Source organism: Rattus norvegicus, chromosome 3, assembly GCF_021556685.1.
Source record: "Rattus norvegicus strain SHRSP/BbbUtx chromosome 3, alternate assembly SHRSP_T2T, whole genome shotgun sequence".
In the NCBI taxonomy this organism is placed as follows: domain Eukaryota; kingdom Metazoa; phylum Chordata; class Mammalia; order Rodentia; family Muridae; genus Rattus; species Rattus norvegicus.
The window spans coordinates 133484735-133501899 of record NC_141536.1 but is presented as its reverse complement, the minus strand read 5'-3'; the positions used below and the strand labels follow the sequence as shown (position 1 = coordinate 133501899).

The window sequence follows — 17165 nt, the reverse complement described above, 5'->3', positions numbered from 1 at the left end:
CACAGGGACAATTCTGTTTATTTTCGCATGCAGTGGGTCCTAAAGCCCATAATGTAAGCTCTGAATATGTTTCTTCTTCCAGTTTATTGTGTCCTTGCTCCTTTGTCTCTTGGACTGGTGCATGGCACTGCCTGTGAGTGCCCTCCTCCACCCTGTGTCTACGGCAGTCATAGAGGAATTGCACCCATCCCGGGCTCCCTTGCTGGATTATATCTACAGGGTGAGTCCCTCTAAGCCTTGGGCACAGACTATAGACCTACAGATTAAAATACTGAAATGTTGTACATTTCCTACATATATGTATTTGTACCTTCTGAAAATGAGCTATGGAAAGTAATGCATTTGGAAAGAAGTGAATAATTAATGAGTAAGCAGAACAGATACGGTTGTAGAAAATCAGTGCTTGCCAAGGTGAAGAGGCATGCACTTCACATGACTGTCATGTTTAAACAACTACCGTTGGGTCAGAACACCCCTAATCTTCATGACGCGTTTTCTGTGTCTACTTTGTTTCTAAGTGGACTGTTTATTTTATACCTCCTAGAATATACGGTCTGCAGCATCAGCTTCACACAGATCTGTTCATCGGAGTATGAAAAAACCCATAATGCCTTTAGTAATCTCTTTGCCTTAAATAAACCTCGAGAGGCAGTGTGTAGTGTTCGTTTGTAATCCCAGTGCTTGGGAACGTGGGGGCAAAGGACTGCCTTGAGTCCAGGGCAGCCTAGGCTATATCATAAACCCTGCCTCAAAACCAGAACCAAAACAAAAGTAAAAGAACACAAAGGAAAAAAGTCCTTAGGATATGAGTTAAGAAGTCTCACTTTGTGAGTAGTAAGAGACTTTAAAATCTGTATTCAATTTACTTTCAAAGTTGTATTAAATTATTCCTTATAATTCATGGGCTCATGTGTTGTACTGATTTAAACACAGGTTGTGGTCACCCTGCCCTCTACCATGAGGGCTTTCCCATAGCCTTCCTTGCTTCTCCTGGACTGGCACCTTCTACCTTGCAGCCTTTGGAGGATGAAAACCTGAGGTGTATACAGACAGAAATAGGCACCTTTCACTTGTGTTTTGGTTTGCCCTGAGGATATAGGTATTGTTTCTGACTTGCTAGTAGCAAAAAATTATTTAAGAATAGAAGGAAACCCATAATTTGGACATGGTCCTAGGAAGGAGCCCTCTCTCCCTAGCACTGGGGAGCCGGACAGTTTGTCGATCTCAGGAAATACTGGCATACAGAGTGCCGTTCCTATCTGTCCTCCTCAGGTTCTGCACTGCTGTGTCTGTGGCTCAAGCACATACACCCAGCAAAGTCACTATACTTTGACCTTGGCTGACCTGTCATCCACGGATTATGACCCCTTCCTACCTCTGGCAAACGTGAGGAACTCCGAGCCTGTCCAGTACCATTCATCAGCAGACCTGGGGAACCTGCTGACTGTGGAAGAGGGTGGGTATGACTACAGATATACAATCTTATGTGCAGGAAAAGGTTAGATTGTAGTCTTGTCCGTGCTTGTGTTTTGGGTTTGTTTTGAATCCATTGTTGAAGTTGAAGTCCCAGTTTACAGGGTCTCTTATAGCAAACTGCCTTTTCTGGTTCTTCCTTTTTTTTTTTTTTTTCTGTTTTTTTCTTCCCTTTTTTTCCCCTCTTAAATTTTGCACATGGTTTTATGTTACTGAAAACCTGTTTGTTTCATACCCATGGAATGCACTAAAAGGCTCATTTTCTATCCCTAAGAAGCTTTCCAGCTAGTGGGGCAGATAGGACATTGTTGGGCTGGTAGCCTCTTCAGGACTTCCCATAGAGAAGAACTGAAACTGGACTCAGCAGGGTGAGTAGGTTTGAAGGAGCTCATAGAGTAACTCCTATGAGGCGAGGAACTCCTCATGCAGAAAGTTGATTAGCAACCCAACCCTGAGACAGACCTCTCTCCTGTGCCTCTTGTAGAGAGGAAAGAGTCTTAACAGGCCGTGACCAGGTGAGAGTGCAGGATGTACACTGTGCCCTAAAGTAGGTTCACCCCTGTTTTAATGACTTACTTATTAGGCCATTACCTGTTCCCAACATAATCACTACTTTTAAATAAGGTTACAAGCAAGATACACAGTCAAGCCATCTGTGAGCACATGTGTCCAGATTGTGCATTGTTAATAACTAACTACTTAGAACAGAGGGAAGGGAAGGAGTTTCAGGAAGTGAGAGGCAAAGGATAGGCAGACATTCTAGCTTTGCATTTCCTCTAGGAGTCTAGAGAGGAAACTGTACTTGGAATGTTTTCTTGTTCAGTCGTTTGTGAAACCCTCAGCTAGCTTTGTCACTGGTAGCATGCAGATCATCTCTGGTTCCCAGGGAGCGTTGGAAGCAGACTCAGCTGAAATGTGCAGGAGGAGGTCAGTGGCTTACAGATGTTTCAGTACCAGGCCCATTTGGGATTATATTAGAATTGTCGTCATGGCTTGGTTAACAGCTTGATTCAAAGGGCTCCGGGTCATTTTCCCATTGTAGAATTCAAACATTCACAAAACAGAAACCAAGGCACAACCTCTATAAGCAAAAGTAGAGGGGGGTTGGGGATTTAGCTCAGTGGTAGAGCGCTTGCCTAGCAAACACAAGGCCCTGGGTTCGGTCCCCAGCTCTGAAAAAAAGAAAGAAAAAAAAAAAAGGTAGAGGGAAGTTACTTTTACCCTTTGATATTTTCTGCCCTGGCCCTTTGTCAGTTTGTACCTTTGTCATTAGTTTTGTGCCTACCTTGCTGTCATGACGACGGACAGCATGTTTCCCATTCTGAGCTGTGAACTCCTGGCTCCTTTTCTGTGGGTTTCTTGGTGGTAACATTTCTCCAGTGCAGCATTATCTTTCTTAGTTGTATAGAAATTTTATATATTTTGCTTAGATTGTTGGGAAAAGTTTAAATTTAGAATAGATGTAACCGACCTCTTGTTTTTGTTTTTAAAGAATCTTCTTGTATGACATTTTATTTTCTATCACTGGATATAGATTTCATGTACATTGAAAAAAATTGATAAAAAAATCTGAGAAAATTCAAGATGATCTTGTTCTCCTCACTTATTACTCAGAATTTCCCAAGTTTCAGAGGTTTTGCTTCTTTCCAGGATTTTTATGTAGCATAAAACATGTTATAAGTAAGCCAGTTGGATAATGTCTAAAACTAGAAGTATTTAGCATAAAGTCATATATTTACACTGATTTATGTGCTAATTAATATTTGATTTTTCATAGTGTGAGTTGAAAAGCTATTACTTCCTAAAACTCTCAGGTCAAATTATAAACATTAATTTAATATGTAGCCCTTTTCTCATAACAGTTTTAAAGTTTTATTTTCACTTATTAAACTGACTTTTAGAAATTTTGCCAATTGAAGTTTCCTCAACTACTCTCAGCTTGAAGTATTATTTATTTCTTTTTTTTTTTTTATTAACTTGAGTATTTCTTATATACATTTCGAGTGTTATTCCCTTTCCCGGTTTCCGGGCAAACATCCCCTCCCCCCTCCCATTCCCTATGGGTGTTCCCCTTCAACCCTCCCCCCATTGCCGCCCTCCCCCCAACAGTCTGGTTCACTGGGGGTTCAGTCTTAGCAGGACCCAGGGCTTCCCCTTCCACTGGTGCTCTTACTAGGATATTCATTGTTATCTATGAGGTCAGAGTCCAGGGTCAGTCCATGTATAGTCTTTAGGTAGTGGCTTAGTCCCTGGAAGCTCTGGTTGCTTGGCATTGTTGTACATATGGGGTCTCGAGCCCCTTCCAGCTCTTCCAGTTCTTTCTCTGATTTCTTCAACGGGGGTCCTATTCTCAGTTCAGTGGTTTGCTGCTGGCATTCGCCTCTGTATTTGCTGTATTCTGGCTGTGTCTCTCAGGAGCGATCTACATCCGGCTCCTGTCGGTCTGCACTTCTTTGCTTCATCCATCTTGTCTAATTGGGTTGCTGTATATGTATGGGCCACATGTGGGGCAGTCTCTGAATGGGTGTTCCTTCAGTCTCTGTTTTAATCTTTGCCTCTCTCTTCCCTGCCAAGGGTATTCTTGTTCCCCTTTTAAAGAAGGAGTGAAGCATTCACATTTTGATCATCCGTCTTGAGTTTCATTTGTTCTAGGCATCTAGGGTAATTCAAGCATTTGGGCTAATAGCCACTTATCAATGAGTGCATACCATGTATGTCTTTCTGTGATTGGGTTAGCTCACTCAGGATGATATTTTCCAGTTCCAACCATTTGCCTACGAATTTCATAAACTCGTTGTTTTTGATAGCTGAGTAATATTCCATTGTGTAGATGTACCACATTTTCTGTATCCATTCCTCTGTTGAAGGGCATCTGGGTTCTTTCCAGCTTCTGGCTATAATAAGTAAGGCTGCGATGAACATGGTGGAGCACATGTCTTTTTTATATGTTGGGGCATCTTGTGGGTATATGCCCAAGAGAGGTATAGCTGGATCCTCAGGCAGTTCAATGTCCAATTTTCTGAGGAACCTCCAGACTGATTTCCAGAATGGTTGTACCAGTCTGCAATCCCACCAACAGTGGAGGAATGTTCCTCTTTCTCTGCATCCTCGCCAGCATCTGCCATCACCTGAGTTTTTGATCTTAGCCATTCTCACTGGTGTGAGGTGAAATCTCAGGGTTGTTTTGATTTGCATTTCCCTTATGACTAAAGATGTTGAACATTTCTTTAGGTGTTTCTCAGCCATTCGGCATTCCTCAGCTGTGAATTCTTTGTTTAGCTCTGAACCCCATTTTTTAATAGGGTTATTTGTCTCCCTGCAGTCTAACTTCTTGAGTTCTTTGTATATTTTGGATATAAGGCCTCTATCTGTTGTAGGATTGGTAAAGATCTTTTCCCAATCTGTTGGTTGCCGTTTTGTCCTAACCACAGTGTCCTTTGCCTTACAGAAGCTTTGCAGTTTTATGAGATCCCATTTGTCGATTCTTGATCTTAGAGCATAAGCCATTGGTGTTTTGTTCAGGAAATTTTTTCCAGTGCCCATGTGTTCCAGATGCTTCCCTAGTTTTTCTTCTATTAGTTTGAGTGTGTCTGGTTTGATGTGGAGGTCCTTGATCCACTTGGACTTAAGCTTTGTACAGGGTCATAAGCATGGATCGATCTGCATTCTTCTACATGTTGACCTCCAGTTGAACCAGCACCATTTGCTGAAAATGCTATCTTTTTTCCATTGGATGGTTTTGGCTCCTTTGTCAAAAATCAAGTGACCATAGGTGTGTGGGTTCATTTTTGGGTCTTCAATTCTATTCCATTGGTCTATCTGTCTGTCTCTGTACCAATACCAGGCAGTTTTTATCACTATTGCTCTGTAATACTGCTTGAGTTCAGGGATAGTGATTCCCCCTGAAGTCCTTTTATTGTTGAGGATAGTTTTAGCTATCCTGGGTTTTTTGTTATTCCAGATGAATTTGCAAATTGTTCTATCTAACTCTTTGAAGAATTGGATTGATATTTTGATGGGGATTGCATTGAATCTGTAGATCGCTTTTGGTAAAATGGCCATTTTTCCTATATTAATCCTGCCAATCCATGAGCATGGGAGATCTTTCCATCTTCTGAGGTCTTCTTCAATTTCTTTCTTCAGTGTCTTGAAGTTCTTATTGTACGGATCTTTTACTTGCTTGGTTAAAGTCACACCGAGGTACTTTATATTATTTGGGTCTATTATGAAGGGTGTCGTTTCCCTAATTTCTTTCTCGGCTTGTTTCTCTTTTGTATAGAGGAAGGCAACTGATTTATTTGAGTTAATTTTATACCCAGCCACTTTGCTGAAGTTGTTTATCAGCTTTAGTAGTTCTCTGGTGGAACTTTTGGGATCACTTAAATAAACTATCATATCATCTGCAAATAGTGATATTTTGACTTCTTCTTTTCCGATCTGTATCCCCTTGACCTCCTTTTGTTGTCTGATTGCTCTGGCTAGAACGTCAAGAACTATATTGAATAAGTAGGGAGAGAGTGGGCAGCCTTGTCTAGTCCCTGATTTTAGTGGGATTGCTTCAAGTTTCTCTCCATTTAGTTTAATGTTAGCAACTGGTTTGCTGTATATGGCTTTTACTATGTTCAGGTATGGGCCTTGAATTCCTATTCTTTCCAGGACTTTTATCATGAAGGGGTGTTGAATTTTGTCAAATGCTTTCTCAGCAACTAATGAAATGATCATGTGGTTTTGTTCTTTCAGTTTGTTTATATAATGGATCACGTTGATGGTTTTCCATATATTAAACCATCCCTGCATGCCTGGGATGAAGCCTACTTGATCATGGTGGATGATTGTTTTGATGTGCTCTTGGATTCGGTTTGCCAGAATTTTGTTGAGTATTTTTGCGTCGATATTCATAAGGGAAATTGGTCTGAAGTTCTCTTTCTCTGTTGGGTCTTTGTGTGCTTTAGGTATAAGAGTAATTGTGGCTTCATAGAAGGAATTCGGTAGGGCTCCATCTGTTTCAATTTTGTGGAATAATTTGGATAATATTGGTACGAGGTCTTCTATGAAGGTCTGATAGAATTCTGCACTAAACCCGCCTGGACCTGGGCTCTTTTCGGTTGGGAGACCTTTAATGACTGCTTCTATTTCCTTAGGAGTTATTGGGTTCTTTAACTGGTTTATCTGTTCCTGATTTAACTTCGGTACCTGGTATCTGTCTAGGAAATTGTCCATTTCCTGTAGATTTTCAAGTTTTGTTGAATATAGGCTTTTATAGTAAGATCTGATGATTTTTTGAATTTCCTCTGAATCTGTAGTTATGTCTCCCTTTTCATTTCTGGTTTTGTTAATTTGGACACACTCTCTGTGTCCTCTCGTTAGTCTGGCTAAGGGTTTATCTATCTTGTTGATTTTCTCAAAGAACCAACTTTTGCTTCTGTTGATTCTTTCTATGGTCCTTTTTGTTTCTACTTGGTTGATTTCAGCTCGGAGTTTGATTATTTCCTGCCTTCTACTCCTCTTGGGTGTATTTGCTTCTTTTTGTTCTAGAGCTTTTAGGTGTGCTGTCAAGCTGCTGACATATGCTCTTTCCTGTTTCTTTCTGCAGGCACTCAGCGCTATGAGTTTTCCTCTTAGCACAGCTTTCATTGTGTCCCATAAGTTTGGGTATGTTGTACCTTCATTTTCATTAAATTCTAAAAAGTTTTTAATTTCTTTCTTTATTTCTTCCTTGACCAGGTTATCATTGAGTAGAGCATTGTTCAATTTCCACGTATATGTGGGCATTCTTCCCTTATTGTTATTGAAGACCAGTTTTAGGCCGTGGTGGTCCGATAGCACGCATGGGATTATTTCTATCTTTCTGTACCTGTTGAGGCCCGTTTTTTTTTTGACCAATTATATGGTCAGTTTTGGAGAAAGTACCATGAGGAGCTGAGAAGAAAGTATATCCTTTTGCTTTGGGATAGAATGTTCTATAAATATCCGTTAAGTCCATTTGGCTCATGACTTCTCTTAGTCTGTCTACGTCTCTGTTTAATTTCTGTTTCCATGATCTGTCCATTGATGAGAGTGGGGTGTTGAAATCTCCCACTCTTATTGTGTGAGGTGCAATGTGTGTTTTGAGCTTTAGTAAGGTTTCTTTTACGTATGTAGGTGCCCTTGTATTTGGGGCATAGATATTTAGGATTGAGAGTTCATCTTGGTGGATTTTTCCTTTGATGAATATGAAGTGTCCTTCCTTATCTCTTTTGATGACTTTTAGTTGAAAATTGATTTTATTTGATATTAGAATGGCTACTCCAGCTTGCTTCTTCCAACCATTTGCTTGGAAAGTTATTTTCCAGCCTTTCACTCTGAGGTAGTGTCTGTCTTTGTCTCTGAGGTGTGTTTCCTGTAGGCAGCAGAATTTAGGGTCCTCATTGCGTATCCAGTTTGTTAATCTATGTCTTTTTATTGGGGAGTTGAGGCCATTGATGTTGAGAGATATTAAGGAATAGTGATTATTGCTTCCTGTTATATTCATATTTGGAAGTGAGGTTATGTTTGTGTGCTTTCATTCTCTTTGTTTTGTTGCCAAGACGATTAGTTTCTTGCTTCTTCTAGGGTATAGCTTGCCTCCTTATGTTGGGCTTTGCCATTTATTATCCTTTGTAGTGCTGGATTTGTAGAAAGATATTGTGTAAATTTGGTTTTGTCATGGAATATCTTGGTTTCTCCATCTATGTTAATTGAGAGTTTTGCAGGATACAGTAACCTGGGCTGGCATTTGTGTTCTCTTAGGGTCTGTATGACATCAGTCCAGCATCTTCTGGCCTTCATAGTTTCTGGCGAAAAGTCTGGTGTGATTCTGATAGGTCTGCCTTTATATGTTACTTGACCTTTTTCCCTTACTGCTTTTAATATTCTTTCTTTATTTTGTGCGTTTGGTGTTTTGACTATTATGTGACGGGAGGTGATTCTTTTCTGGTCTAATCTATTTGGAGTTCTGTAGGCTTCTTGTATGCCTATGGGTATCTCTTTTTTTAGGTTAGAGAAGTTTTCTTCTATGATTTTGTTGAAGTTATTTACTGGTCCTTTGAGCTGGGAGTCTTCACTCTCTTCTATACCTATTATCCTTAGGTTTGATCTTCTCATTGAGTCCTGGATTTCCTGTATGTTTTGGACCAGTAGCTTTTTCCGCTTTACATTATCTTTGACAGTTGAGTCAGTGATTTCTATGGAATCTTCTGCTCCTGAGATTCTCTCTTCCATCTCTTGTATTCTGTTGGTGAAGCTCATATCTATAGCTCCTTGTCTCTTCTTTTGGTTTTCTACATCCAGGGTTGTTTCCATGTGTTCTTTCTTGATTGCTTCTATTTCCATTTTTAATTCCTTCAACTGTTTGATTGTGTTTTCCTGGAATTCTTTCAGGGATTTTTGCGATTCCTCTCTGTAGGCTTCTACTTGTTTATTAATGTTTTCCTGTGTTTCTCTAAGGGAGTTCTTCACGTCTTTCTTGAAGTCCTCCAGCATCATGATCAAATATGATTTTGAAACTAGATCTTGCTTTTCTGGTGTGTTTGGATATTCCATATTTGTTTTGGTGGGAGAGTTGGGCTCCGATGATGCCATGTAGTCTTGGTTTCTGTTGCTTGGGTTCCTGCGCTTGCCTCTCGCCATCAGATTATCTCTAGTGTTACTTTGTTCTGCTATTTCTGACAGTGGCTAGACTGTCCTATAAGCCTGTGTGTCAGGAGTGCTGTAGACCTGTTTTCCTGTTTTCTTTCAGCCAGTTATGGGGACAGAGTGTTCTGCTTTCGGGCGTGTAGTTTTTCCTCTCTACAGGTCTTCAGCTGTTCCTGTGGGCCTGTGTCTTGAGTTCACCAGGCAGGTGTCTTGCAGCAGAAAAGTTGGTCTTACCTGTGGTCCCGAGGCTCAAATTCGCTCGCAGGGTGCTGCCCACGAGCTCTCTGCGGCGGCAGCAACCGGGAAGATCTGCGCCGCCCTTTCCGGGAGCTTCCGTGCACCAGGGTTCCAGATGGCTTTTGGTGTTTTCCTCTGGCGTCGGAGATGTGTGTGCAGAGTGCAGTCTCTTCTGGTTTCCCAGGCGTGTGCCTCTCTGAAGGTTTAGCTCTCCCTCCCACAGGATTTGGGTGCAGAGAACTGTTTATCTGGTCTCTTGAAGTATTATTTCAATTTCTAGTTTTAGTGTCCATTTCACCTCATTTTATAAAGCCCTGGGACTCATAATGTTGTCAAAGTCTTTGTATACATTTAAGCTAAAATTTTTAAATCTGTTGCTCCCGATTACTAAATCATGAAATATAAATTCAGTTAAGTTCTTCTAAGTGTCTCCATGGTTTATTAAAATTCATCATGAATTTTCTTAAATATTTTATTTGTTCCAATAACAAAACATAAACTGTCACAATGATTGTTAAATATATTGTTTGCAATCTTTTAAAATAACATCAAGGTTTATTAATATCCTTATGAGGTTTACTTGCAACCAACAAAGTAGGATCTCTGGCCCACTTTCTGATCTCCACTTCCCCTCCAACTCGGTGTTTTACTCAAATCTGAGCCCCTGAATTTTTATCTGTCTAACCTGGAAATGCTTCCCTTTGGCTTATGTCTATAGACTTTTAAAGTCCCTTTCAGAATGACGTCTTCATGTAAGTTGGTCCTTTACCAGTCTGCAGTCTGTTTTAACTATGTTTTTATATTCAAATAGAATTAGGGTCAAAAAGAAAAGAGATTTTAAAAAATCAATCCCACAGTTAAAAACATTCAGCTGGGTATGATGGCACACACCTTTAGCCCTGACAGAGGCAGGGACAGATGGATCTCTGTGCATTCCAGGCCAACCTAATCTGCATAGTGAGTTCCAGGCCAGCCAGTGGTACACAGTGACACCTTGTCTCATAAAACAAAACAAAAATAACTATCAAACTTTCAAACTAATGACTGAAATTTCGTGGTCCCCTCATGGCTTTTTCTTTCTGTTTACAGAGAAGAAGAGAAGAAGTGTGGAACTGATCCCCCTCACTGCACGCATGGTGATGGCCCACCTAGTGAACCACCTTGGCCATTATCCACTGAGTGGGGGTCCTGCCGTGCTGCACAGCCTGGTTAGTGAGAACCATGACAATGCCCATGTGGAAGGAACTGAGCTGTCCTCAGAGGTGTTCAGGAGCCCAAACCTGCAGCTCTTCGTCTTTAATGATAGCACCCTCATCTCCTACCTTCAAACACCAGCAGAAGGACCAGCTGGAGGAACTTCAGGGGGTTCCCTCTCAGACGTGAGAGTCATTGTGAGGGATATCTCAGGGAAGTACTCTTGGGATGGCAAGGTTTTATATGGACCTCTGGAAGGCCGCCTGGCTCCCAGTGGAAGGAATCCCTCATTTCAGATTTCTGGCTGGCACCATCACACATGTGGACCACAGAGCAATTTGTTTCACGGTGAGGAGGGAGATGATGTGCTTGACAAATTACTTGAAAACATTGGCCATACAAGCCCTGAATGCCTTTTACCATCACAACTAAATCTAAATGAGCCTTCCCCAACCCCGAGTGCAATGAACTGTGACCAAGAAAAGGAAATCATCGAGGTCATCCTGCGCCAGAGCACACAGGAGGATGAGTATGTGCAGAGGTGTCACTCTAATTCTGCAGTAAAGGTCACGAGCCAAGGGCAGCCCTCGCCAGTGGAGCCCCGGGGACCCTTCTATTTCTGCAGGCTGTTGCTTGATGACTTGGGAATGAATTCCTGGGACAGAAGGTAACTGAGCTCTGAATGTTTTATCATTATTTTTATATGAGGGATATTCTTTTTATTATTATTATTAACTTGAAGTAAAAGAAATAGAGGTTTTTCTGGATTTCAATACTTACAGGTTATTTTTAGCTACTGGATTAAAGGTAGAGAAAACTAAGTGTGTGTTACTAGTGCACAGCTTGGGTTACAAACACCTGTCAGACCTTTGAAAGCATATGAACTGTCCTTTCTTCTTCTTGCCTCCCTGGCCATACTATTTCTGTTTTCATACAAGATACAAGCGGACTGCAAAGGTAAGTAAACCACTGTCTAGCCACAGGATTGATGAGGGATGCGAACTTGATGCGCCTCAGACAAAGGCACAGGGGGCCAAGAAGAGCAGTTTTATCTGTCCAGTGGGTAGTGTGTACATTGGAGGACACCTCAGGGAAGAGGATAGGATTGACCAGGACCTGATGGTGAGCTTTAAAGAGCTTTAAAGAGAGAGTGGGAAGGAATTCACAGAGCCGGTATCGAGCACTTGCACACAAGGAACATACTCACTGACTAAAGAGCTTTCCACTGTCACTAGATGCCAGGGAGGAGGGGGTCATTTTATCTCTGTATACTCAAGGAAAATTGGGCTGTTTTGAAAACTTCTGAATTAGTAACTTTTCTTTTGCTATGATAGAATACTATGAAAAGGCAACTATTAGACAAATGAGTTTATTTTGGACATATGGTTCCAGATGTTTAGGATTCATAATGGCAGGTGACAGAAATGACAGCTGGACCACAGCTGAGAACTCCTATCTCCAACTGGTAACAGGAAGCAAAGAGAATGCACTGGAAGTGGCACATGGCTTCTGAAACCTCAAAGCCTATCCCCAGTGACAAACTCTCTCCAATCAGGTCACATTTCCTAAATTTACTCAAACAGGACCACCAAGTGGGGAGCAAGATTCAAATGTCCAAGAATATGGGGGACATCTCATTCAAACTTCTACAAGATCTACCACAGCTCTTCAGCGAAGGAGATTGCAGATAGATGATGGCTATCTTAGCGTTACTGTACTATGAAGAGACATCATGACTGTGGAAACTCTTACAAAGGAAAATATGTAGTTGGGGCTCACTTACAGTTCAAGGTTTAGTCTGTTGTAATCATGGTGGGAAACATGGCAACATATAGTCAGACATGGAGCTAGAGAGGTAGCTGAGAATTCTACATCTGGATTCTCATGCAGCAGAAAGAGACACAAGCTTCAAAAACCCCAAAGCCTACCCCCAGCGACACACGTTATCCAACAAGGCCACACCAACCCCAACAAGGCTACAGCTCCAATTAGTACCAGTCCCTAATGACCAAGAATCCAAATATATAAGCCTATGGGAGCATTCCTTTTCAAACCACCACAATGGCTATGTTTGGTATTGGATTAGAAAATAGCAAAGCTGGTCTGTGGTCACATGATTTCTTCTTGCATACTTTGTTTCCATGCAGAAAGAATTTTCATTTGTTGAAGAAAAATTCAAAATTATTGAGAGAGCTAAAGAATCTGGACTCTCGTCAGTGGTACGTGAAATACCTTTTCTTGTCTAACTTTGTAAACACATGGTATCAAATACAGTTTCAGGAAAAAAGGTACACACAGAGAAACCTAGAGTCTTTCAGTTGCCCAGAATCTGTTGACACTGACCTTGACTGAACCTTTAGTGTTTTGTTTTGTTTTCTTCCATTCTGTTTTGTTGAGACCGGGACTCTTAAGTTGCCCAGACTGACCTTCAGCATACTCTGTAGCCCAGGTAGGCCTTAAACATGTAATTCTCCTGCCTTAACCCCCAAGTAGCTGGGATCACAGGCTTTCTTTAATCTAAAAGTTAAAGAAAAAATTCCCACGTTTTGTTATGTTTTAACTTCATGGCCTCTTTTTATTAATAGTATACACACCATTGTATATATGCATAAAAAGATACTGTTATTAAGTTCTCTAAAGATGTGTGCGTACATACACATGCATGCATAAGCCTTTGAGTCTTTAGTGTTGTTCGTATGTTTGTGTGTTGAGGGCTATGGACTTGGGAGTGATTTTTATGGTGGTTGCACCGTATATTCCCACTGGCAATGAGTAAAGCACTCCTAACTCCCATGTCCTACGCTGCTTTTATTCGATGATAGCCACTCTGAGATAAGACAGAATCTTAGGCCAATTTAGTTGGCATTTCTCTGGTGGCTAAAGATATTGGACACTTAAAATTATTTGTAGGCCACTTGCATTTCTTCTTTGAAGAACTATTCTGTTCCCTAAACTATTTGATGATTTGGGGTTTGGTGTTCACCTTTGCAGTTCTTTTCGTGCCCTGCATATCAGGCCCTGTCTAACATTTGTTGTCATAGATTTTTATTTTCCTCATTCTATGGTGACTTTTTTTTCTCTTGCTGTGCAGAAGCTAATTTTAATTTTAAATAATATCATGGCTAGTTCTTGGAATTATTTCGTCTGCTCTTAGGAAATTGCTGTCTACTCTTTTGTCTTGAAGTAATTTCCCTGTTTTACTCTGGCAGCTTCAAGCTAAAATATAGATTGTTTTGTTTGTTTTTAGTTTGAGACAGGGTTTCTCTGTGTAGCCCTGGCTATCCTGGAACTCAATCTGTAGACCAGGCTGGCCTCAAGCTCAGATATCCAGCTGCCTTTCCAAGTGCTGGGATTAAAGTTATGTGTCACCATGCCCAACTGTAAAATGTATGTCTTTAGTTCACCTTTAAATAGGGTGAGAAATAGGGATCCATATTAAATGGATTGTTTTTCTGTCTTCTGTAAGTTTGGCATCACTGCCAAAACATCAGTGGTTGCAACTAGGTTTGTTTTGAGTTCTCCTCCATTGGCCTGTGCATTTGTCTATCAGTGCCTCACTGTTTTCTAAGCAAGTGTTTCATTATCGTTTGTGTTCAGATGGCTTTCTTGTGGTTTCATTGTTTATTCTTAAGTAAATGCTTGCCTTAAGTCACTATTATCTGCATATCAGGTTTATAACTATGATATTTTGTTGATGGTTTTAATTCTTGAACCTATGTATGACAGCAACAACTAATCAAATAGTGAAACTACCTGGTATTAAAATAGCGCACACACATGAGTGCATACACACACACACACACACACACACACACACACACACACACACCTTTTTTTTTTTTCTTTTCTTTTTTTCGGAGCTGGGGACTGAACCCAGGGCCTTGCGCTTGCTAGGCAAGCGCTCTACCACTGAGCTAAATCCCCAACCCCATACACACACACACCTTTAAGAGGATTTAATAGAGATATCTTTCTGTCACAGCATCAATGATGCAATCTAGGGGCCTTGATTGGATGTGTTTGTTTGTTTTTCTGTCGAAGAATTAAAGGACTAGGAAGTCTGAACTGCAACAGGCAGTAGCAGAGAAACATCAAGCACCACAGACAGAATCAACAGATGTAGAAAGATTTTTATTGGGGGTGAGGAACCATGCACATAGCAGACACACAGAGAAAAATGCTCTCTGCAGAGCAGAGAAGGACTTGGAAGTCAAAAATCTAGTACCTTCTCCAGAGCTGGGGGTTTCAAGCCTCTGAAGAATTTCCCTCCCCTACTTTAGGGTTAGTCAGTTTGAAGACAGAACGACTGATTGGTTCATAGCTGTTGTGTGGCAGGTCCTGATCCAGCCTGGGACTTGTTGAGCCAGCCCAGCAGTAGTGGGACTGCTGACAGGGACAGCTGTCAGGCTTTTCTCTCAAGTCGGGAGGCTGAGGAAGAAGCTGACTGTCTTGGAAATTCACCATCTTTATTCTCTGACTCCCTGTCTGTCTGCCTACCAGAGAGTCTATGTCTGTCTTTCTACCAGGGAGTCTGTCTACCTTCTGGTTTCTCACTAAGGACTCAGCAGATGAAAACACATTAGGCTTCCTTATAGCTATATGTCCTTTTACTCTTTCAAAAGCATGCAGATTTAAGATACATTAATTCATATTGACCATTTTGTGCGAATCAAAATCCTTTAGATTTTTTTCCTACCTTCCCATATATCTTTCTCATCATTCATAGCTTCTTAGAACCACACACATGTCGAAGCATGTACTGTCTTGTATGTTTTCTGGATGTTGGGAATGTTCAAGACTGACTGTTGTCAGCCTGATTCCATCTACAGAAGGTGGTATGAGGGCCTTTCCTCCTAGTAACTCTAGTGTTCTGGAGAGTGATAAGGATTTTAGTATCAAGAAATAAAAGAAAAAATATACAGATTTAAATGATTCAATTGTTGTTGTAATTGAAAGAAACCATACTCAGGGCAGATCCTGCAACTTTGTTGATATTTTAAATGTTTTCATTTCTTGATTCAAGTAAAGCTTAATTTGAATTTGAAAAACATTCAAGAACTGTTTTAGACCCTGGTACTGCCATTCCTCTGTTCAGTCTACCTCCCCTTTCTCTCTCCAGGACAGAGACTGAGCCCTCCGGAAATTCCATAGGGATTTCTGAAGGACTTGGGCACTTGCTTTACTCCCTCTGGTCCTTGGATGTTAAACAATCATTTGAACCCCAAACCCAGCTTTTCTAGCATATGCTGAATTATTCCCTGCTTCTCCAGTGTTAAGCGAATGCACTGGTATCTTGTAATTGTAGCCAATTTGTTGAATGTTAATGCACTTTAGTTACAGGAGGTGCAATCGAATTAGCTCCCTGGGGTGCTGTTGCAGTAAAATATGGCTTTGGGTAGCTGATTGGCAATCTTCTGCCCTTTGATTAACCTTCACTTAAATCCCCAACTCCTGGACTTATGTCTGGCATCTTGGCCTCTAAATGCACATCAATTTATTTAATGGGAAAGGATATTTTTCAAGATTGTCTTTTAAAAACCTGAACTACATCTGGGGCTCTTCACCTGTAAGGAAATCTGGCCTGTGCCATAGATTGGTCTGACACCATGCAAGAACATATCTTGTCCCTCAACTTTCAGGGCATTTTTTTTTATTTATTCCTGATATCAATTTATATCACTGTTGTGGGAGGGGGCACAGTGCCTTTTTCACATGTTTTGAGAAAAAGTAGTCTTGCAGCTGAGGTCCGTATACTGTATGTGATGTCTGTACATAGAAATCACGGCGGGCTTTCTTGCCCCTGTGTGGTGAAGGAAATGGTAAATCATGTTTTCCTTTGGTTTTTAAAATCTGACAGCACACGAAAACAGAACTCTTCTGGTCTATTCCTAGTAATAAAGAAAAATGCATTCTAACGAGGGAGGCGACATTGTTGATTTCATGTATATGTGTTCCTGAATTACCTGCTCCTTCATGCACTGGTTGTGCAGCCTGTAGATATGAAGTGCTGTTGATGTTGTAATTACCATTTCAAAAGCCTGGCGCTAATAAGGCCAAGCACAGTGTCTGCTTCTTAGCAGGCTCTCTGCAGTGCTAATATTTTGGAGGATGTGAAATTTGATGAATGTTTACAACTAAAGGTCACCTTTCCTCACACCCACATCAGTCAATCCTCTTCCATTTGAGCTTAGCTTTTTGTGCTCCTACACTGAGTTAACGAGGACTCAAGGACCCAGGATGGAATAGTCCTGGGCTTTAAGGATAAAACACTGATGTATTTCAGATAAAGCGAAGGTTGGGGTTTTTTGTAAATTGAATGCTAAAGACTTTTAAGATGTAAAGATAGTTGCAGAGAGAGATCAAGTAACTATGCTTTTGTTCTTTTGTTGAAACTGCCTTTTAGTATGTCCGTTACCATCATCCAAGCTGCCAAATTATTATAGTTCTTGTGATAAGCCAGTCATGTTGTAGGGGACCCTTCTTGTTGTCGCGCCTGCCTGTCTCTCAAGACAGTAAATGATATGGCAATCTCTAGATTCCCTAAAGTCTTGACTACAAGATTGTACATTCTCTGTAGGGTCTGTCACTACCAAAAATTGTCCTCTTTA

General features: G+C 40.9%; 1 protein-coding gene across 5 annotated transcripts in view; it reads left to right on the top strand.

The window, feature by feature from the left end:
* Ralgapa2 (Ral GTPase activating protein catalytic subunit alpha 2) overlaps positions 1-17165 on the top strand; it is a 282313-nt gene that overhangs the window by 174307 nt on the left and 90841 nt on the right. For 4 of the 5 annotated variants that reach the window (NM_001421313.1, XM_087651017.1, XM_087651019.1 and 1 more), the window contains 4 exon segments: positions 83-220; positions 1273-1456; positions 10453-11224; positions 12705-12776. In NM_001421313.1, the coding sequence (NP_001408242.1) occupies positions 83-220; positions 1273-1456; positions 10453-11224; positions 12705-12776 (1166 nt within the window). 5 annotated transcript variants of the gene reach the window in all.